Source organism: Sardina pilchardus, chromosome 9 (genome assembly GCF_963854185.1).
Source record: "Sardina pilchardus chromosome 9, fSarPil1.1, whole genome shotgun sequence".
Classification (NCBI taxonomy): domain Eukaryota; kingdom Metazoa; phylum Chordata; class Actinopteri; order Clupeiformes; family Clupeidae; genus Sardina; species Sardina pilchardus.
This window is the reverse complement of record NC_085002.1, coordinates 23,045,738-23,062,607: the sequence shown is the minus strand read 5'-3', so window position 1 is coordinate 23,062,607 and position 16,870 is coordinate 23,045,738. Positions and strand designations below refer to the sequence as shown.

General features: G+C 38.3%; 2 protein-coding genes across 7 annotated transcripts in view; both read right to left on the bottom strand.

The window, feature by feature from the left end:
* The window catches only part of LOC134093082 (immunoglobulin-like and fibronectin type III domain-containing protein 1), a 30,925-nt gene extending 29,500 nt beyond the window's left edge, over positions 1 to 1,425 (bottom strand). For 4 of the 6 annotated variants that reach the window (XM_062546382.1, XM_062546385.1, XM_062546384.1 and 1 more), the window contains exon 1: positions 1,375 to 1,413. The gene's annotated coding sequence lies outside the window, so the exon portion shown is untranslated. Of the gene's footprint in view, positions 1 to 1,374 lie in introns of all 6 variants that reach the window. The other 2 variants (XM_062546381.1, XM_062546383.1) reach the window with 2 other exon arrangements.
* Positions 1,426 to 5,546: 4,121 nt separating this feature from the next.
* Positions 5,547 to 15,655, bottom strand: LOC134092204 (immunoglobulin-like and fibronectin type III domain-containing protein 1). The gene is made up of 21 exons (XM_062544994.1): positions 15,607 to 15,655; positions 15,171 to 15,293; positions 14,911 to 15,050; positions 14,489 to 14,588; positions 14,332 to 14,373; positions 13,417 to 13,456; positions 13,149 to 13,332; positions 12,861 to 12,974; positions 12,577 to 12,739; positions 11,893 to 12,165; positions 10,715 to 11,251; positions 10,204 to 10,328; positions 9,882 to 10,026; positions 9,384 to 9,677; positions 8,989 to 9,285; positions 8,048 to 8,227; positions 7,740 to 7,868; positions 7,138 to 7,223; positions 6,692 to 6,884; positions 6,068 to 6,364; positions 5,547 to 5,887 (listed from the first exon to the last, which is right to left on the bottom strand). The coding sequence occupies exons 1-21, from the start codon at positions 15,653 to 15,655 to the stop codon at positions 5,547 to 5,549; spliced, it is 3,852 nt and encodes a 1,283-aa protein (XP_062400978.1).
* Between the last annotated feature and the right edge of the window lie 1,215 nt (positions 15,656 to 16,870).

Here is a 16,870-nt window from a genome sequence, read left to right as displayed (position 1 = left end):
TAGTGCAGGGAGATACCAAACTCTGGGGGTAATGTTTTATGGGAACGTGGTTCCCTCTACACGCTCATGTTTAATGCATCCACCTGCTACCCTGTCCAGGCAAAGAACGCTGCGTTTGAGGCACGGGACGTTCAGAATGTGCACTGTGGCCATCACTGAAATTATGCGAAACTGTCAAGGACGCTTTATGACCAAAGGGGTGACAGACAGTCTGAATGGTCAGCCAGTCTTGTAGCTAATAGAAAATAGTTACAGGTAGGGGTGTGAAAATTGTTTATGTTGTTATATTTTATATTATGGACATTGGATTGGCTGATTTCAAACTGTGATCTAATGATGAGGTATAGGATGCCTGAGTGTCTGAGAAATAAAATGCTAGACTGTGTATGAAAGGAGAGCTACAGGAAAGCTTGGTGGACCCTCATTAGACTTGAGACATTACTGGGTGCAAGTTTTTTGTTGGCAAACTGTGGTTTGTTAAACCTCAGCTGACAAGATGATATATTTAAGCTATCACCATTTTCTTGAGTTTATTGTTTTACAAATTGCTGCATTTGTATAAAACCATTGCACATTGCAATGCAGTAATATTGTTATTATTGAGTAATCTTGCAGTAGTAAGATATGTTGCAAGTTATGTCATACATTTTATTTTAGCGTTCAGTTTTTATATATTGTTATAGTAAATAGTTAAGTCATGTAATATAAATAATAATACAAGTAATTAAAACATAATGAACAATTAAATATTCACCAGTCTGCTCCATTAAATTTTCAATCCTACAGGCAACAAAATATTGATGTGTGTACAGCAGTCAGCCATGTGGTTCCTCAAGCCTTTGGATCATATACCTAAAATAAGTCTTCAGGGGGTGTGATGCCAATACTTGGGACCAGAAGAATCTCTCTGCCATTAAAGGGACCCTATTAAAGTCATCAGCGTTTGCTTTTAAAGAAAATAATGTTCAACATTTCAATCTAGTGTTTTATCTGAATGACTGACTTGACTTAAAATTAAAGCAATGAGCTTTCTAAGATACTTTTGAGATGATGCATTTTTTAACTTAATAATTTTATCTGAACATATTTTGATTTAAGCCAAGCATGAAAAAATATTCCTATATAAAACTATAACTACCATAATAATAATTGCTATATGTGTGTTTAACCCTGGACGACCTACCTTACAAATGGAAAAAATAGCTCTTTACATAAACTTAGCACTCTGCATAAACTTTATAAACTTCCATTTTTTGTTTGCCCTCAGGTATGAACACAATTAAAACAGAACAGCATCCTTTGTTTAGAGAAGATTAATCTTTCATAAACATCTTGGTTGACCTCCGTACCGCTACAGACAGATGATAAACTTACCTTCTGCGGTCAGATCAGCTTGAGCTCCTGTCGCACTGCTGCCGAGTCTGATATTTGAATGTTGCCTCCTCCGTTGTACAAGCTAATAAATCCTTCTAGGAATGTTCATGATTCAACAGCCAGATTCCTCGTTCTCAGACGGAGTGACTGCCAAAGGGGTGGCCTGCCCCCGCATCTTTTACTGAGGAGGTAGAGAGTAAGGGTGGGGAGGGAAGCAGAGGCACAGCTTTTGGAGATTAGAGATGGCAGATTGCAGATACATCATATTATTGTAGTGGTGAGGCGTGAAGGATGTTTTTGATGGACATACAATATTTATTTTTAATTTTTTTGTTTATTTTTTTTTTGTTTTTTGTTTCCTGGATGACAAACTGACTCTTGATGATTGCTGACTGAACATCCGAATTTAAAAGGAGGGTTCAAATCTACGGGGAAAAGTGTCGACATGGTCTCAGATGTCTGTGTTGGCATGCAACCATGGAGCGGACAGGAGGTTGGTACTTGACAGAAGGCCTGTTTGCTCTGTTTAGGGTATGATGTAATGACTCTGAGCAACACAATATTTCTTATGCTAATCCATGGTATGGCAGGACTTGTGGCCACAGCAGATAATTCAGTTCAGTTCAGAAACACTTTCATTTATAAAATGTGATAAATATGATAAATTGATATACATTCAAATACTATTCTTAGTCACCAAACGTATCAGAGAGGCAGGTAATTAAAATAAGTGATTATGATCTGTTTGCCTAATGTTTAGAAGTCCTGTTGTTGGTGCTGGTGAGGCTTGTGCATGTGATAAGCAATGGCCAACAGTTATTTAGTTGCCACATGCCCTTGCTAAAATTGTTACCTTCTTGTCATACTTGGCAAGCATACAAAACAAACATGAGGCTCGTAAAACTAAAAGGGTTTGATTCCATGTGTTATCAATCAATTATTACAGGTGCAGTATATCTTCTTAAACTAACCTGTTTGTTGTGCTGCCACTGCCATTTCTGTGAATATCCCCATTTGAGCTAATAGGGAAAGTAGGGGGAAATTTGCAGCCTATACTCACCTGGTACTTACTGGTTATCTTAGTAAAACAATGTATCACAGTACTGATAATTCAAATAAAGCAACAACTTTGTTCATATACGTATATCACATTTTATGATTGCACATCAAAGATAATATGCATTGCTGCTAATTGTCCTTCTGAACTCCACAACTGAGATTGTTATTGATAGACTGACAGTTGTTGGTGCTAGTGTTTGTTTATTTTACGAGTAACCAGAGATCATGTTTGCAGGCTGGTGCCAATCATAATTCAAGGTGCAATAAAATAGTCTCTCTGACTGGACAGGTGCACATGTCTGGTACCAGTTTTATACTTAAGAAATATGACACGAGTGAGAGGGTGTGATTACCTGCGGAACTCTGCCTCCAGAGTATGGCCGAATCACAAGCATGATATCCTTTGTTAACCCCACAAACAGCAGTGTCATATAGTTCATCGAATCTATATCTGCTAACGCTAATTGAGTTTCTTTTCTTTATTTTGGTTTTATCATCCCCAAAAATAGTTCCAACCTGTCATTTTGTTGTTAAGCATTGCCAAGCAGTAGATATTGTCCTTCTCAAGTTCATTCATTTGAACTCACCAGTCTATTACTCACCTGCTTAGTGCATTTAATCCCTTGCAAAATGTTAACAGATGCTAACAACCAAACAGCTAACGCTTGGTAAAGGCACGCTAACTTAGTTTTTTGCTTATAGTTGGCCATGTTCTTCTCTGAAAGCTTTTTTGACATTTCAATATATAGTAAACTGGCAATGTTGTATACTGTGTCTTTAAGTATGAAGTGAATGTTGACATCTACAAGTAAATGTTTAGTCCAGAGTGTAACAGACGTGGAGCAATTATTAGTCAACCTCCACCTTGTTCACCTAGATAAAAAAAAAAAAAAAAACTGTTATATTGGTTATGCCACATTAAAATGTCCATGTTTCATTGATGAGTTTAATTTTAAGCAATTCCCAAGAAAAAAAAAAAAAAAAAAAACTACTGCATAGTGCTATGAGGTTTCGACTGGTGTGATGATCCTGTTGCTCAAATTAGTTTGCAGCCAGTTTGGGTTTTACATTACTGACAGTGGTGTAGTATTCTCACTAGAAGTGCCAAAGCATTTTTAGGCGTGGATTTCCAAAATGGATGGATGAATTTTCAGCATACCTAACGGTTGTACTGACAAGTGTGAATTCAGACATTTTAACACTTAAATGCATGCAGTGAGAAATAGGATTCATCAATCTGGGCACAATGTAAATAACTGACAACACACAGAGGAAATATGTATTCTATGCATAGTTAAGACTTCACAGAACTGTGTGAGCACGGTCCTACAAGTAGGCCAAATACTTCAGGATAGTTTTAGTGCTTGACTCCATGCTTTGACTCAACTTTGGCATGGGAGGACGTGATCTGAGAAGCTTGATATCCTTTAAGACGGACCAGAGGTCAAACGCCTTTCATATTCCCACAGTAAACAATGCAGGCTTCCTGTCACTGAGTCTCTTGACTCACGCTATTTCACATCTGTTGCTGTTAGCTGTGTGTGGCCACTTTTGCATGGTCAATACATGGAGACCAGAATGCCACCTTGGAAACGTTAATTGGAAATGTTGTGTTCAACGTGTGTCAGACTTTTATCAGGCCGTCACTGACACAGTACAAAGTCATGAGGCGGTTTGTGTCAGTTTTTAAGTGTAACGTTGTAATTTTCTTATTAAGAACAGAAATCTGAAGTCTGGACACTGATGTCCAGATTATGTTTATGTGTAAACTATGGGACAGAATTATAGATTTATTATTCATCATTTAATTCATATATTTTTTGAGACACCAGTCAGATAGGTTTCAGGGTATTTCCTTTTTGACCAGGAAAGCATTTAAGCATCTGCTTGAATGAAAGAATGTAAACTATGTCGGGTAATCTTTGTTTTGGACTGTAGTGCAGTCAACATGGAGCCAGTGAGTGTCACAGTGTTTTACACTCTGCTGTGTTGCTTCCCACCTGATGTTCACCCCTCAGCATAGTCATCCTGTGAGCTAGTTTTACCATCTGTCACAAGGCCTCACACATTTCTTTTTTACTGCCAGTATGTACAAGAGTTCCTTCAGTGTTTATTTTAGGTAATAATGGAAGGTGATAAACCAAGGTCAAGGTAACAGTGATGGAAGAAATGACTGTGCCAACTAAAGCTCGACTCATTAACCCATGGCACATATCTGACGTGTAACCAGCCACTGATTAAAAAAAGAGCAGAAAAAAAGACTATAACATTTTTGTTTCTGTCTATTTATATTCCAGTAAATATTTTACAAGATATGCTAACTTGCTGTAATGACATTTATGAGCTAGTCCGTGGGCAAGCAGAACTAAGCGTCCTTTAACCATCCTTTAGCCCCATAAATCACCCCAATCCCTCTCACGACAATCACCCCAACCCTTTTCACAGCAATATTGCTTTGCTGAAGTGCTTTGAGGTGTACAGCAATTCATTTTTAAAGATAATATGGCATATGAGTTTTTTTTTTTCCAATACAACTGTTTTCATAGTCTTTTTATTTATTTTATTGGGCATATACAGTAACACATATTTAACATATGTCAGCACATTGTAGATTATGTGCATGCCACCTAATTTCTCCATAAAATTAACATACTTCATCAAGCATTTTGCTATGTATTTGAACACCAAGAAAAATATGATGCAATATATATGTATTATTTTAATTTAAATGGGTTTAAGGAGCACATTTCATACATATCCCTTCAGGTGTTTATTAAGGTCTACGTAGAATGTATAGGGTTCTTACAAAACTAATCACATGACACAAAAAACATAACCAAAGCAATATTAAAGAGCACATCATCTCTCAGCTTTCCTTCACTTTCTTGTTTCCTTCACTTTCTGTTTTCTTCACTTTCTGTTTTCTTGTTAAACTTCATTCTTTCCAGTACCGGATCAGTTATTCTGAAAGACAAAAAAAAACAAAAACAAAAAAAACATCAATGAACAAAATATACTTTGAAATCACAAGTACACCTAATTGAATCAACCTTAGTTGTGTCATCCACCTACAGTACTAAGCTAAGATCAAGTAAAACATTGTAGTTTCAGCATCAAAAACTCATACCTTTAACTGTGAGCTTGGTAGCGCACTCTGCCCTGCCATATTGGTTTTCCGCAATCACTTTGTACTCGCTGTTGTCCTTGGCACCCACTCTCAGGATGAGCATTGAACAGACCCCACACGTGTTGGAGATTAAGTAATTGGTGTCCGTGTTGACACTGATGTTGTTGCGATACCATGTAACATAAGGTGCAGGGTTTCCGCTGACAGCACAGCTCATGTAGCACTCGTAGCTCTCAGGGCTGCTCCGTGTCTTCAGCGGGACCAGAAAAGATGGCGGCGCATCAAAGGTGCAGGTCTTGGATTCGGGCATGTTCAGAGTAAACTTCTCTGTTTGATAGAAAATATAAAAAATGTCCCACTCAGATACCAGCTCACTCCAGATTAATCACATATATGCAAGTCATTCTGCCGCTGAGTTTTCATTTTGTTCATAACAAGTAATCATATGGCAATTGCTGATATTTTAGATCAAATGTACACAAGTGTTGACTTCAAAACGGATGATACCTTTCTTTTTGACCACCTCCCATTTACAAGACTCTGAAGGGTTAGACTCTCCCATATCATTTTTTGCGTACACCCGGAAGCGGTACTCTCGCCCAGGCAAGATATTCACAGCAGTGAAGTTGTTATTGAAGAGGCGATCAGCCACCGTTTGCCAAGAGCGCTTGACTGAGTCTCTCTTTGTCACCATATAGTGTAGCCTGTCATCGCGCTTCTCATCTGGGGATGCCGTCCAGGACACAGTAACAGTACCTGGGACATTCTGCTCTAGCTCCACCGGGCCAGGGGGCTTGGGGTCATCTGAACATTAAGTGATGAGTGTGAATACTAAAATATTTCATCTTCTATGACTCAAATTACAATAAAAATGTTTTAAAGGGTGTTAACATCAGCTGAAACATAAAGAGGACAAACGAGTTAAGCACTTAGATATCACAAGGATATATAGTCAGTTACATTGAAATAAAATCTTAGGAATTGTCAAAAAACATTTTTAGTGAAAGTTGATGCATAGTAATAACTAAGACTGTACATGAGTTTTCATATAGTTCAAGCACATGTTATACTATAATGTATCAACATTTTTATTTTGCCATTTCTCAGATTATTCAGTGATTGTAGAATTACCTGTTACTCTAATCTCAGTGCTGAAGGTTTCTTGTCCAACAATGTTTTTCATGATGATGGTATAAATTCCTGTATCTGAACGTTTCGATGAAGGAATTAGGAGCTGTGATGTACCTTCAGCATTACTTACAGTAACTTTTTTGGATACGGGTGTTCCATCCTTTAACCAAGTTATTTTTGGCATGGGTGATGCCTGCAACATTATGGAAAATTGCTAAAAACTTTGAGATACAAATTTACTTTCAGAAATCTGCCATAGTATCACTTACGTGTTTCACGTAATTAACGATAAAAATGTTGTTATTAATGTAAGAAATGAATTGATTCCTCAATGGAGAGTACCTGTTATCTAAGAGTACCTAATATCACTGACGTGCTTCACATAATTAACAATACAAATTTTGTTATTAATGTAAAAAATACATTATTTCCTCAATAGAGAGTACCTGAAAATTGATGTTGACCCGAGTTGAATTCCCAGCTCTCACAACCATGAAACTTGTCATTTTACGATCAGTAAAAGTTGGCCTCACTAGAAAAAAATAAAATAAAAAAGGAGTCATATTAAGACCATTAGTGACACTCACTCATCTTCGGTAGTGATTATATCGGTAGTAAGTACAGTATATCCTGTATTTCTACCTGGAGGTGGCATTGCAATAATGTAGTTGTCTAAATCTTGAGGTTCTCCATCTCCTCCCTCATTTGTTGCAATCACTCTGACCCAATACATGGCCATGGACTTTAAACCAATGATGGTATAGGATGTTGTGGTGATTGCATTTGAGTTACAGCGATTCCACTCTGTATTTTCAGCAGGCCTGATCTCCACATAGTAACCTTTGGCCTCGTCCTGTACCCCTTCTTCGTCTTTGGGCTTAGTCCAACCCAAGGACAAAGACGTGTAAGTTGAATCTGTCGCCTTGAAGTCAATGACTTTTCCAGGGGGTTCTGTAATGTAAAAAGTGAATTAGCAATGTAATGTAAATAAAACTGCACACATGTACAGTATAGAGAATTATGATAAAATCTACAGTTCAAGCCTTACTCTTTGGATCTCTGGCAAACACAAACTCAGAAGGGGTGCTTGGTTCTCCAGCGCCAGAGAAATTAATGGCTGACACTCTGAATTCATATTCTATTCCCTCTACAACGTCTTTCACTCCATATTCTTTTGCTGGAAGTGTTTAAAAGAGACTTTTAGATACAGTATATGTAATGATTACAAAATTAGCAGCATAACATCAGCAGTATGGTTTGCACATTTAAATATCATATCATGAGTACATGACATATCCCACAGCTTATGAAATTGAAAGAAAACATGTGATTTTATGTAGGATGCATTCTTGACACCTTTGATGGGTTGATCTAGTGGATTTACTGGGCCCCATAAATTGCTGCCTCTCTTGCGTTTTTCTAAATTGTAGCCCACAATATTGGTTCCACCAGTGTTGCTTGGTGGAGACCAGGAAAGATTGATGCAGTCCTTGAATGCGCTAACCACCTTGGGTGTGGAGGGTGGGCCAGGGTAAGCTGTGACGTAAAATAGAAAGCAAATATGTTCATTACTTACTGAAATTATAGCATTATGTCACCCTGCAGCTAATCTTGATAATTCTCGACAGAAAAAAATAAACTGGAAAAAAAAAATTTCATAACAGAGTGCTTTGTTATTGCATGATTTGTGGTCACATTACCATAGTATTAAACCAATATTGGTTGAATTTCCTTGTTCCAAATTAGTGATATGACAGATGTTCAGAGCATAACGGCATTGTAACATATGACTGAGATGGCTTTTCGCTCTGTCGTTTCACTGTATTTGGAGTAAGACAGGCAGTAGTTTAGCCAAGCTAAGGCTCAACATAATCCTGGGATACTATCTTGACAACAAGCGAGATGGAACTAATTAATGGTATTTTGCCACAGCAGCTGTCCATTTAGAACTAGTAGTGACTGTCTGTCTTGTAAGACGAGATGTGTATCAGAAATAAGTAGTTTTATAACCCAAACAGCTTTAGCAGTGAAAACAGCTTTAGCAGTCAAACATGAAAATTATATGATCTAATTAAATGGTAGAAGTGGGATAATGGACACTGTTCAGGTGGCAGATGTTTTATGCACTTCAAGACATGACCTTCTATTGCTGTGCCATTCATTATCTCAGGCATAATAGTTATATTGAAGTGAGAAGAAAATATTATATTAGAATTAGAATTAAATGGTATGGAAAGAAGTGCACTTGAAACATAACGGTAGTAATCATATTAATGAAATCTCTCTCACACACACACCTTTGGTGCCAGCTTGGATATCATCCGTTTCCATAGTCTCACTTGTGCCATCTGCAGTTATGGCCCTGATGCGGTAGCAGTACTTCCTCCCGTGGTCCACGTCAGTGTCCTTGTAGTGAGGAACACCAGGAATCATACCAATCTTCATCCAGGTGTTGCGCCCCAACTGTTGACGCTCCAGGTTGTAGTTTATCACAGGGGAGCCGCCGTCATCCTTTGGTGCGCGCCACTTTATCTCCACACAATGAGCTGAAGCTTCAACTACCTCAACAGGACTTTGAGGAGGTGTAGGCTTATCTGAAATATTAGACACAGTTTGCAACATTCAAAGAAAGAACGCCAAAAAGAGAAGCTCATTGTATAGTCATGATATTGGTCAACGTGGTTTTACTGACCTATGACAATAAGCTTGGTTAGGGCTTCAATTGTTCCAAACTCATTCTTTAACTTGATTTTAATCTCTCCTGTTTGTTTCCGCTGGCACTTGTTGAGAAGCAGACAACTGTCAGAGGATGATCTCTCTATTTTTATGAATTTGTCGTTGAGTAGTTCCTCATCTTCACTGTACCATTGGATCTTCATTGGCTCTCGGCCCACAAAGTCCAGTTTGAAGGTGGCACTCTGACCTGCTTTTATGATCACTGGCTCTGAGAACTTAGCCAGGTCATCTGGATCAATCCTAGGAGGATCTACAAAGTTTCACAGATTATTGCAAGTTTAATCATCAAAGACCACTACAGTGCCACAGAACAGAGCCTAAGGCAAAACAAGTAAGAAGAGTAAGAAGTAAGGCAAAAAAGGCAAAGGTATAGTATATATACTGTAGATGCTGGAACATTTAAGATGACCCTTCCCAAATGTTTGTCTATCTAGTAAATGTATTAGTTTCTTACCTTCAACAATCACCATAGCCTCAGTTTTACGTCCATCTGCCTCAAAGCGGTATTTTCCCGCATCTTCCTCTCTGCACTTAGTAATGACCAGTTTGTGATAAGCTCCATCTTTAATTAGAGCCAATCCATCCTCCTCTGACGTTAACTAAAAAACAATTTGGTACTGTGAGTGTATTTTAGAAAGAAATCATACAATAAAATTTCAGTATAAATGTAAATTCATCCATTTCATCAGTATGTGAAGTGATCATATACAGTAATGATTAGCTCATGACTATTTCATTTCATGTTCAATGTCTTTGCATGACTTATATTATATTACCTCTGTCCCATCTTTGTACCACACTCCATCACAGTTTTCACTGCTCAGCTTACAGACCAACTCAGCTGACTGTCCCATAATAGCATTGACGTCTGATAGTCCAGAGGTGAAGTAGACGCCAGGATCTGGAATATTATGTTCGGTATAATGAGATTTCTGACAGCTTACAGACAGAGAGGAGAGACTTTGTTTTCAGAAAAAAGTAGGCTACATTTACATCTACATCCTGGTAAAACCACGAATCATAAAGTCAGATTGGCTTGACTTTTCAAGTGTTTCCTCATCTGCTGCTGAATAAGTCTTATAACAACTTTAACAACTTTTATTAGCATTAATGAAACTTCAGACTCAACTTCAGACTGTAGTTTATTATACTCCTGAAACTCTTCTTTGTACCTCAAAATAGCTATTCCTAAAAATGTTAATGTTCCTGAAGATTGGTTCCAAACTAATGGATGGTTTTAACCAGTGTGATTTTAACCAGAGTTGATGGATATTCATATTAGCTTACCAATGACAGTATCAGGGACCAGTGGTCCTGTCCTGACCCTCTTCTTTTTCTCGCCGTCATCCTCAGTTGAGGGTTCCTCCTCCGCGATGACCGGCTCTTCTACGACTTCAATTTCTTCTTCAACTAACTCTTCTTCAACTAATTCTCCTTCAGCTTCTACTTCAGTGGTCTCTTCCACCACTTCACATCCATCAGTAACAGGCTTTGGTTTAGGGGCTGCAGGTTTTTTCACAATCTTTTTGGTAGTTTTTGGAGCCTTGACGACTGGTTTAGGTTCTGCTGGAGCAGGAGGTGCTTCCACAGCAGGTTTTTCAACTGCTATAGGAGTTGGTTCCTCGGTTGGTTGTGGAGTCGGTTCTTCTATAGCTGCAGCTGCGGCTTTCTCTGCTTGTACTTGTTTCACCTTCTCCACTATCTCTGCTCTCTCAGTCTGGATCTTGGCATTTTGCTCTGCTGCGATTTTTGCCAGGTCAACTCCACTACCACCAGCAGTGGTGGTTTTACGAGCTTTCTTCTTTCCGCCTGGGTCTTTGTCAGCTATGTCAATAAAAGGAATATGTTAATACATGTAAATGCTAGGAGCACAGTCTATGATATTAAGGACCACAATGATGAGTTGTGATCAATGGTCATAGTTAAAATGACTCTGTATGCTTTTGAATAGTCCTTCAACCAATCAGACCAACTATCCAGGAGCACCTTTTGGGTAAGCTAGTTTGAGATTGGACCCAGAAGATGTGGACAGGAAGCAGGAAAGATAGATGTGCAGGTTTGCAGCCTGAGCTGCAGGGCGAAGTGCAAATCGCCAGCAGATCAGGCAGGATTTACCCAGCCTAAGTTGGCCAACTGTAGTCTTGAATTAAATATTCAGTTCATCATTTCATAATCATCATTACACATAATAGCACTAGTAAATACCTAACCTTTGATGTCAGTATGCAATTTACACTGTTAAGCACTGATTTATTGAAAGTGTCCTTGTTAGTTAGTTAATTAATTGAATAGTTAATAGATTTAGAGCTCTGCAGAGATCCAGTTGTTGTTTCCCTCTGTACATCTCTTTGTTCCCATACTGTAGATAGTGTAATGTAAATCCTACTACAGGTAGCTCTCAGATTCAAAGCATCAGTTATCCCAACTTTAAGTATAGAGTATTTGTGCCCTTAGGTTAAGGTTACCTTCTACTACAAGCCATGCATTGCAGGACTTGATTCCAGCAACAGCTGCATAGATGCCCTTGTCTAGTTGCAGGCAGTCTTTTATCACCAGTCTGTGGATGAGCTTGTCCTCAGATACTTCAATGTCATACTTCTCGCCCTGTGCCAGGGGCACATTCTTCCCAAACCAGGTGATCTTGTCCAACGGTTGAGATAAAACACATTCAAAGACAGCATCCTCTCTCTCTGTGGCCTTCACTTCTTGAATCTTCACTAAGAACTCCACTGGCGGAACTACAGATAGGAGAGAAAGCATTGTTTTGCACATACTGTACAGATGAATAGATCTTCACTTCATGTACTTCCAATTTTAGTGATATGATCATGTCGAGGGCTGAGAACCAAAGGGGCGTAAGTGACATTTTGGTCAAAATTGAGTTATATATACAGTATCACCTGAAAGCTCTTGGTGGGCTCTCTTAGCTGACAAAATTATAGAAGTAAAATATGTATAAATATATAGTTTTTGAACAAAAAACAAAGGTCTTTAACTGTGAACATATAGAAGCAGTTAGATTTGTTTTGGCTCTCCTGTAAATTTGGTGAAATGTCACTTACGCCCCTTTGGTTCTCAGCCCTCGATGAACATGACATGTGCAGTATAGCATATAATGCAAACAGAGCCTATTTAAATGGCCGTCTTACTTTTAAAATCTGTTGAGAAGATGTTGACACCATCCACATCCACCTGGTATAACCCAGCATCCTCTGGCGAAAGGTCTTTAACTGAAAACACAAATTTCTTTCCTATCTGTTTTAAAGAATGTTTCTCCTCGTCTTCAATGGTAAAAGGAACCATTTCCCCGTTCTGTTAGGAAACGAATAAATAAAATAGTTAGCTATTAAAAGTCTGATTAGTAAACACAATTGTGTTTTGGGCGTATAGATTGTATTCATAGCCTAACTCTTGAAATCGCATTCGAACATACTTTGTAAAGGAAGATTTTTGAAGCAGGGTCCTTGAGGTCCATTTCAAATTCAAATTCAGCGCTTCCCTCTGATTTGACTTCAATTGGTTTCAGGTTGGCCACATAACTTACAACCTGTAAGGAGCATTTAAAAAAATCCCAATAACAGTGTATGTTATTGGGATAACAATAACGATAATTGGATTCTGCATATTGTCTGTAAGGTTGTCAAAGCTGACCTCGACTATATCGGGTCTGAACTGCATTAGTTTATCTCCGAAACGATGTATGTAGGCTACAGTATATCACCTGTGCTTGTTCGTCTTCCCTTTCCTGCTTTTTCTCTTTAAGTTTCTTCAGCATCCCTCGGAAATCTGTGACTCCATACTCCGCACAAATGCGCTCATAGTCATTTTTGTTAGCACTAAGTAAAAGCTCCCAAAACTTCTCGTCTGGCTCTCCATCCTTTTTCTCTTCTTTAGGCCGCTCAGCCCTTCAAGGGGAATGAAATACATTTCACATACTCCATATTCTGATATGTGGTTTAAAAGTGTGTTTTTGTGGAAGTCTCACTTACCTTGTCTTCAGAAGGCGTGGTGTTGGGATTTCTCGTTGTGCTAGAAAAGTTGATTTACAATTAGTACATACAGTATATTGGTTGGCCTTATGTATTCATTCTATTTTTCTCCAAAAGTGTGAGACATACAGTGTTGAACTAGGGATGTTAACCGGTAACCGGTTAACCGGTAGTCGACTGGATGTACGGTAACCGGTTAATTTTTTTTTTACCGGTTAACCGCGCCCCCCCCCCCCCCCCCCCGCCCTACACACACACACGTTATTGGTGTTGTACGCTATTATATGGGCCGATATGATCACTCAATAGCCTTTCTAAAAAATATAACTGTCAGCATGAGCCGTCCCGTGGTGGAATTTATTAAGCACAACAACCACAGCACAGACCATGGCTCTGCTGTGGGAGAGCTCACAGTCATTCGGAAAACGAACAGTTTACCGGTTGCTATAGTGACGCCACTGGACATGACAGGTCCTGTCTGCGCAGTTAAAAAAAATAAAGGCTTACGTGAAAAAATAAATAAATAAGGCTTTTTCGAATTTTCGATCACCGGTTAACCACCGGTTAAGGAGGCTCGGTAACCGGTAAAGATTTTTTTTAAATTTCGCCATCCCTATGTTGAACATAAACAGATTAAGGGCTTATGTCCACCAACTACATTTTTCATCAACATCGTCCTCAACTTAATTTTCAAAGCGCTTCGGTCAAATGTTTATGTTACCAAAAACAGTTGTCAGCACATCCTTTTTGGAACGTTGCTTAATACTAATTAACTAGCTAACTGAAATGTCAGGGCAAAATTCAAATCGCTGGCAGATCAGGCTGTGAACGATGAACTTCATAGGACATAGGATAGGACTGCAAAACAATGCAGTTGGTGGACACAGGCCCTAATTCTATTAGTGTGTTGTTTACCTGTTCTGGATTGTTGCAGTGCTTTGCTCCTCTTGAATCCAACTGGAGTTTGCAAAATAGTAACATCCAAAAATATGAATATACAAAAATGTAAAGGGCAATGACATTGTAAATAAGGAGATATACTGTATCTACATATTCACAAAGATATACTCACCTTCAATGACATTGAGTGCTGCCGTTACAACAGCTTTTCCAAATTCATTGACTGCAAAGCACTTATATGTATCAGCTTGGTCTGGATCTATATTTGGCATCTGTTTGAATGCAATTTCAAGCCATGTCAGAGAAAAATCTTTTGAAGGATTCCAATGGGGGAAGGATATCTCCAATGGGGACCTCATTATGCCCCATTAGTATTTATCCTTCATCTATGAAAATTACTTTAAAAAGAGAAGAACATTTGCGTGTGTGCACATTGCACCATGATTTTGAAAAGAATCTTGTGTTTGGAATTAATTTTATCATTTGGGTGTGTTAATTTGGTCATGTCCTTTGGTCAAGTTTTGAAGCAAATTGTGTTGTCCTTGCATACACACACACACACACACACACACACACACACAGTAGTGCTGGCACCTGAAGTTGGTGCTCATTGGCATTCGGGTCATAAATGACTTGATACTTTTCAGGGTCGTCGAGTTTGCCATTATTTCTTTTCCAGGTCACAGTTGGTGTTGGATCGCCTGTAATTATGGCCTTGAAAATGGCTAGTTTACCTGAAAAAAAAACAATATTAAATTACATTGGTGTAAGCTTTGGGACAGTTTTTTAATGACTCTGTGACTTGTAATCTGAAAATCATTATGTATCTGACAATCATAGCTATCATTTCCTACCCTCTTGGATAGTAAGAGCAATTGGCTTGCGGGTGAAGTCAGGTGTGGTCTTTCCTTCTGGAAGCTCCTCAACATATTGTGTGATCATTACTCCTGGCACTCTGGACCTTCTCTTGATTTTTACTACAAAGGGGAAAAGAGTTGTGAAAGGTTTTTTTTTGTCTAATTTTAAAAATTGTATATATTGGACTGATGTGAGTGAACTAGCTTGTGATCATTCCAACTAATAGGCCATTCTCCATTATAAAATAAATGTAGTTATTCACCTGATTTTCTAAGGCTTACTCAAGTCAGTGAAATATTTTGTATTAGTAATAACATGATAATATTGGTCATGACAGTTTGCTTAACTCGTTAAATTCCTTGGCAGAAGATTAGCATTTAAGCATGTGTCATCTTGGTGCAGCTTTTCTACAGCATTTTGGCCTTTGCTCACCTTGCCCAGGAGCAGTGGGTTCTTCATCTTTTGTTTTCCTGAATTTCATCCTGGCGTTCCTTTATGTTCTAAGATCTGTAAAGAAATCAGTTGCAAAATCAGTACTCACTTCTTGTAAAATAAATCGATACGATGATACTTTTAGCTTTTTAATTTTTGATCATTATACGGATACAACATACAGGAATACATTCTTTGTGCCTCTATCCCTGTTTTCATTTGGCAAATGTGTCCCTATACAGCAGTGAAAAACCCACCAGATACTGGCATATCATTTCATAGAATAGTTTATTTCTGAGTACAGTAGATTTACTATATGTTGAATGAAGGTCTCTGGGAGTCAGGATCAACTTATTTTTAAAACAGGGAAAGGAAGGGACTTAGCAAGGTGCCTAGACAGTAAACGGATCTTTATGGTATTGCATGTGTGAAACTGTAAAGTGGCAAGCATTTGACAGATGACCATGTGGAATTTCACCACTTCGACATTTTGTTTTTGTTTTTTTGGGGCTCATATTGTTTTTGTAATAGACACGCTATCTATGTTCAGATGTCCTTCTGTATATCTCAACAAACAACATGTATAAACAAATTGTATTAGAGAGTTTAGAGTCTTCAGTCTTACAGCTGAAGTGTAGATCTCAGACATCACATGCTGTAAGAAGCTGTATCAGATTTTAGCAACAGTCCAAAACTCCATCTGTCCTAGACAGGATTTATCATTCCAGGTGGCTAGAGTCAGCATTGGTGTCAGTTTCCAAACTCTAACAACACGATTTAGGTAATCTGTCTACAGTAAGAATCCGACGCTGACATATTTTAAGCAAACCCTACTCATGTTGAAGTCTCTATTAAATAGAATGATTGAAAGCTGGGGAGTAAAATCTTAGTTTTCTGCTCAGCACACGTGTTTACAATAGATACATTTAGCAAGACCGGATTGCTTTGTGAACGTATTTCTTGTTTAGTTTTTGAATATCATGTCGTTTAAATGAGCATGTTTCTGATTGTATTCAAATAAGCATAGATAGGTTAGATAGGCATAGATATGTTGCATATTGCTTTTCTCTAGCTGTTACGTTGTCTACCATGTAACTCTGATCGCGTTAACAGCCTGTGAAATACCCATGGTATGGTGATGCCAGAACTTTTCTCTGCAACATGACTGAAATCGGATATAGGATGATAACAACCTGCTATATTTTTGCTTTTTTTTTTTCCTGACAAACTTGAAAGGTCTACACAGCTCCCTTTCACCCGTGTG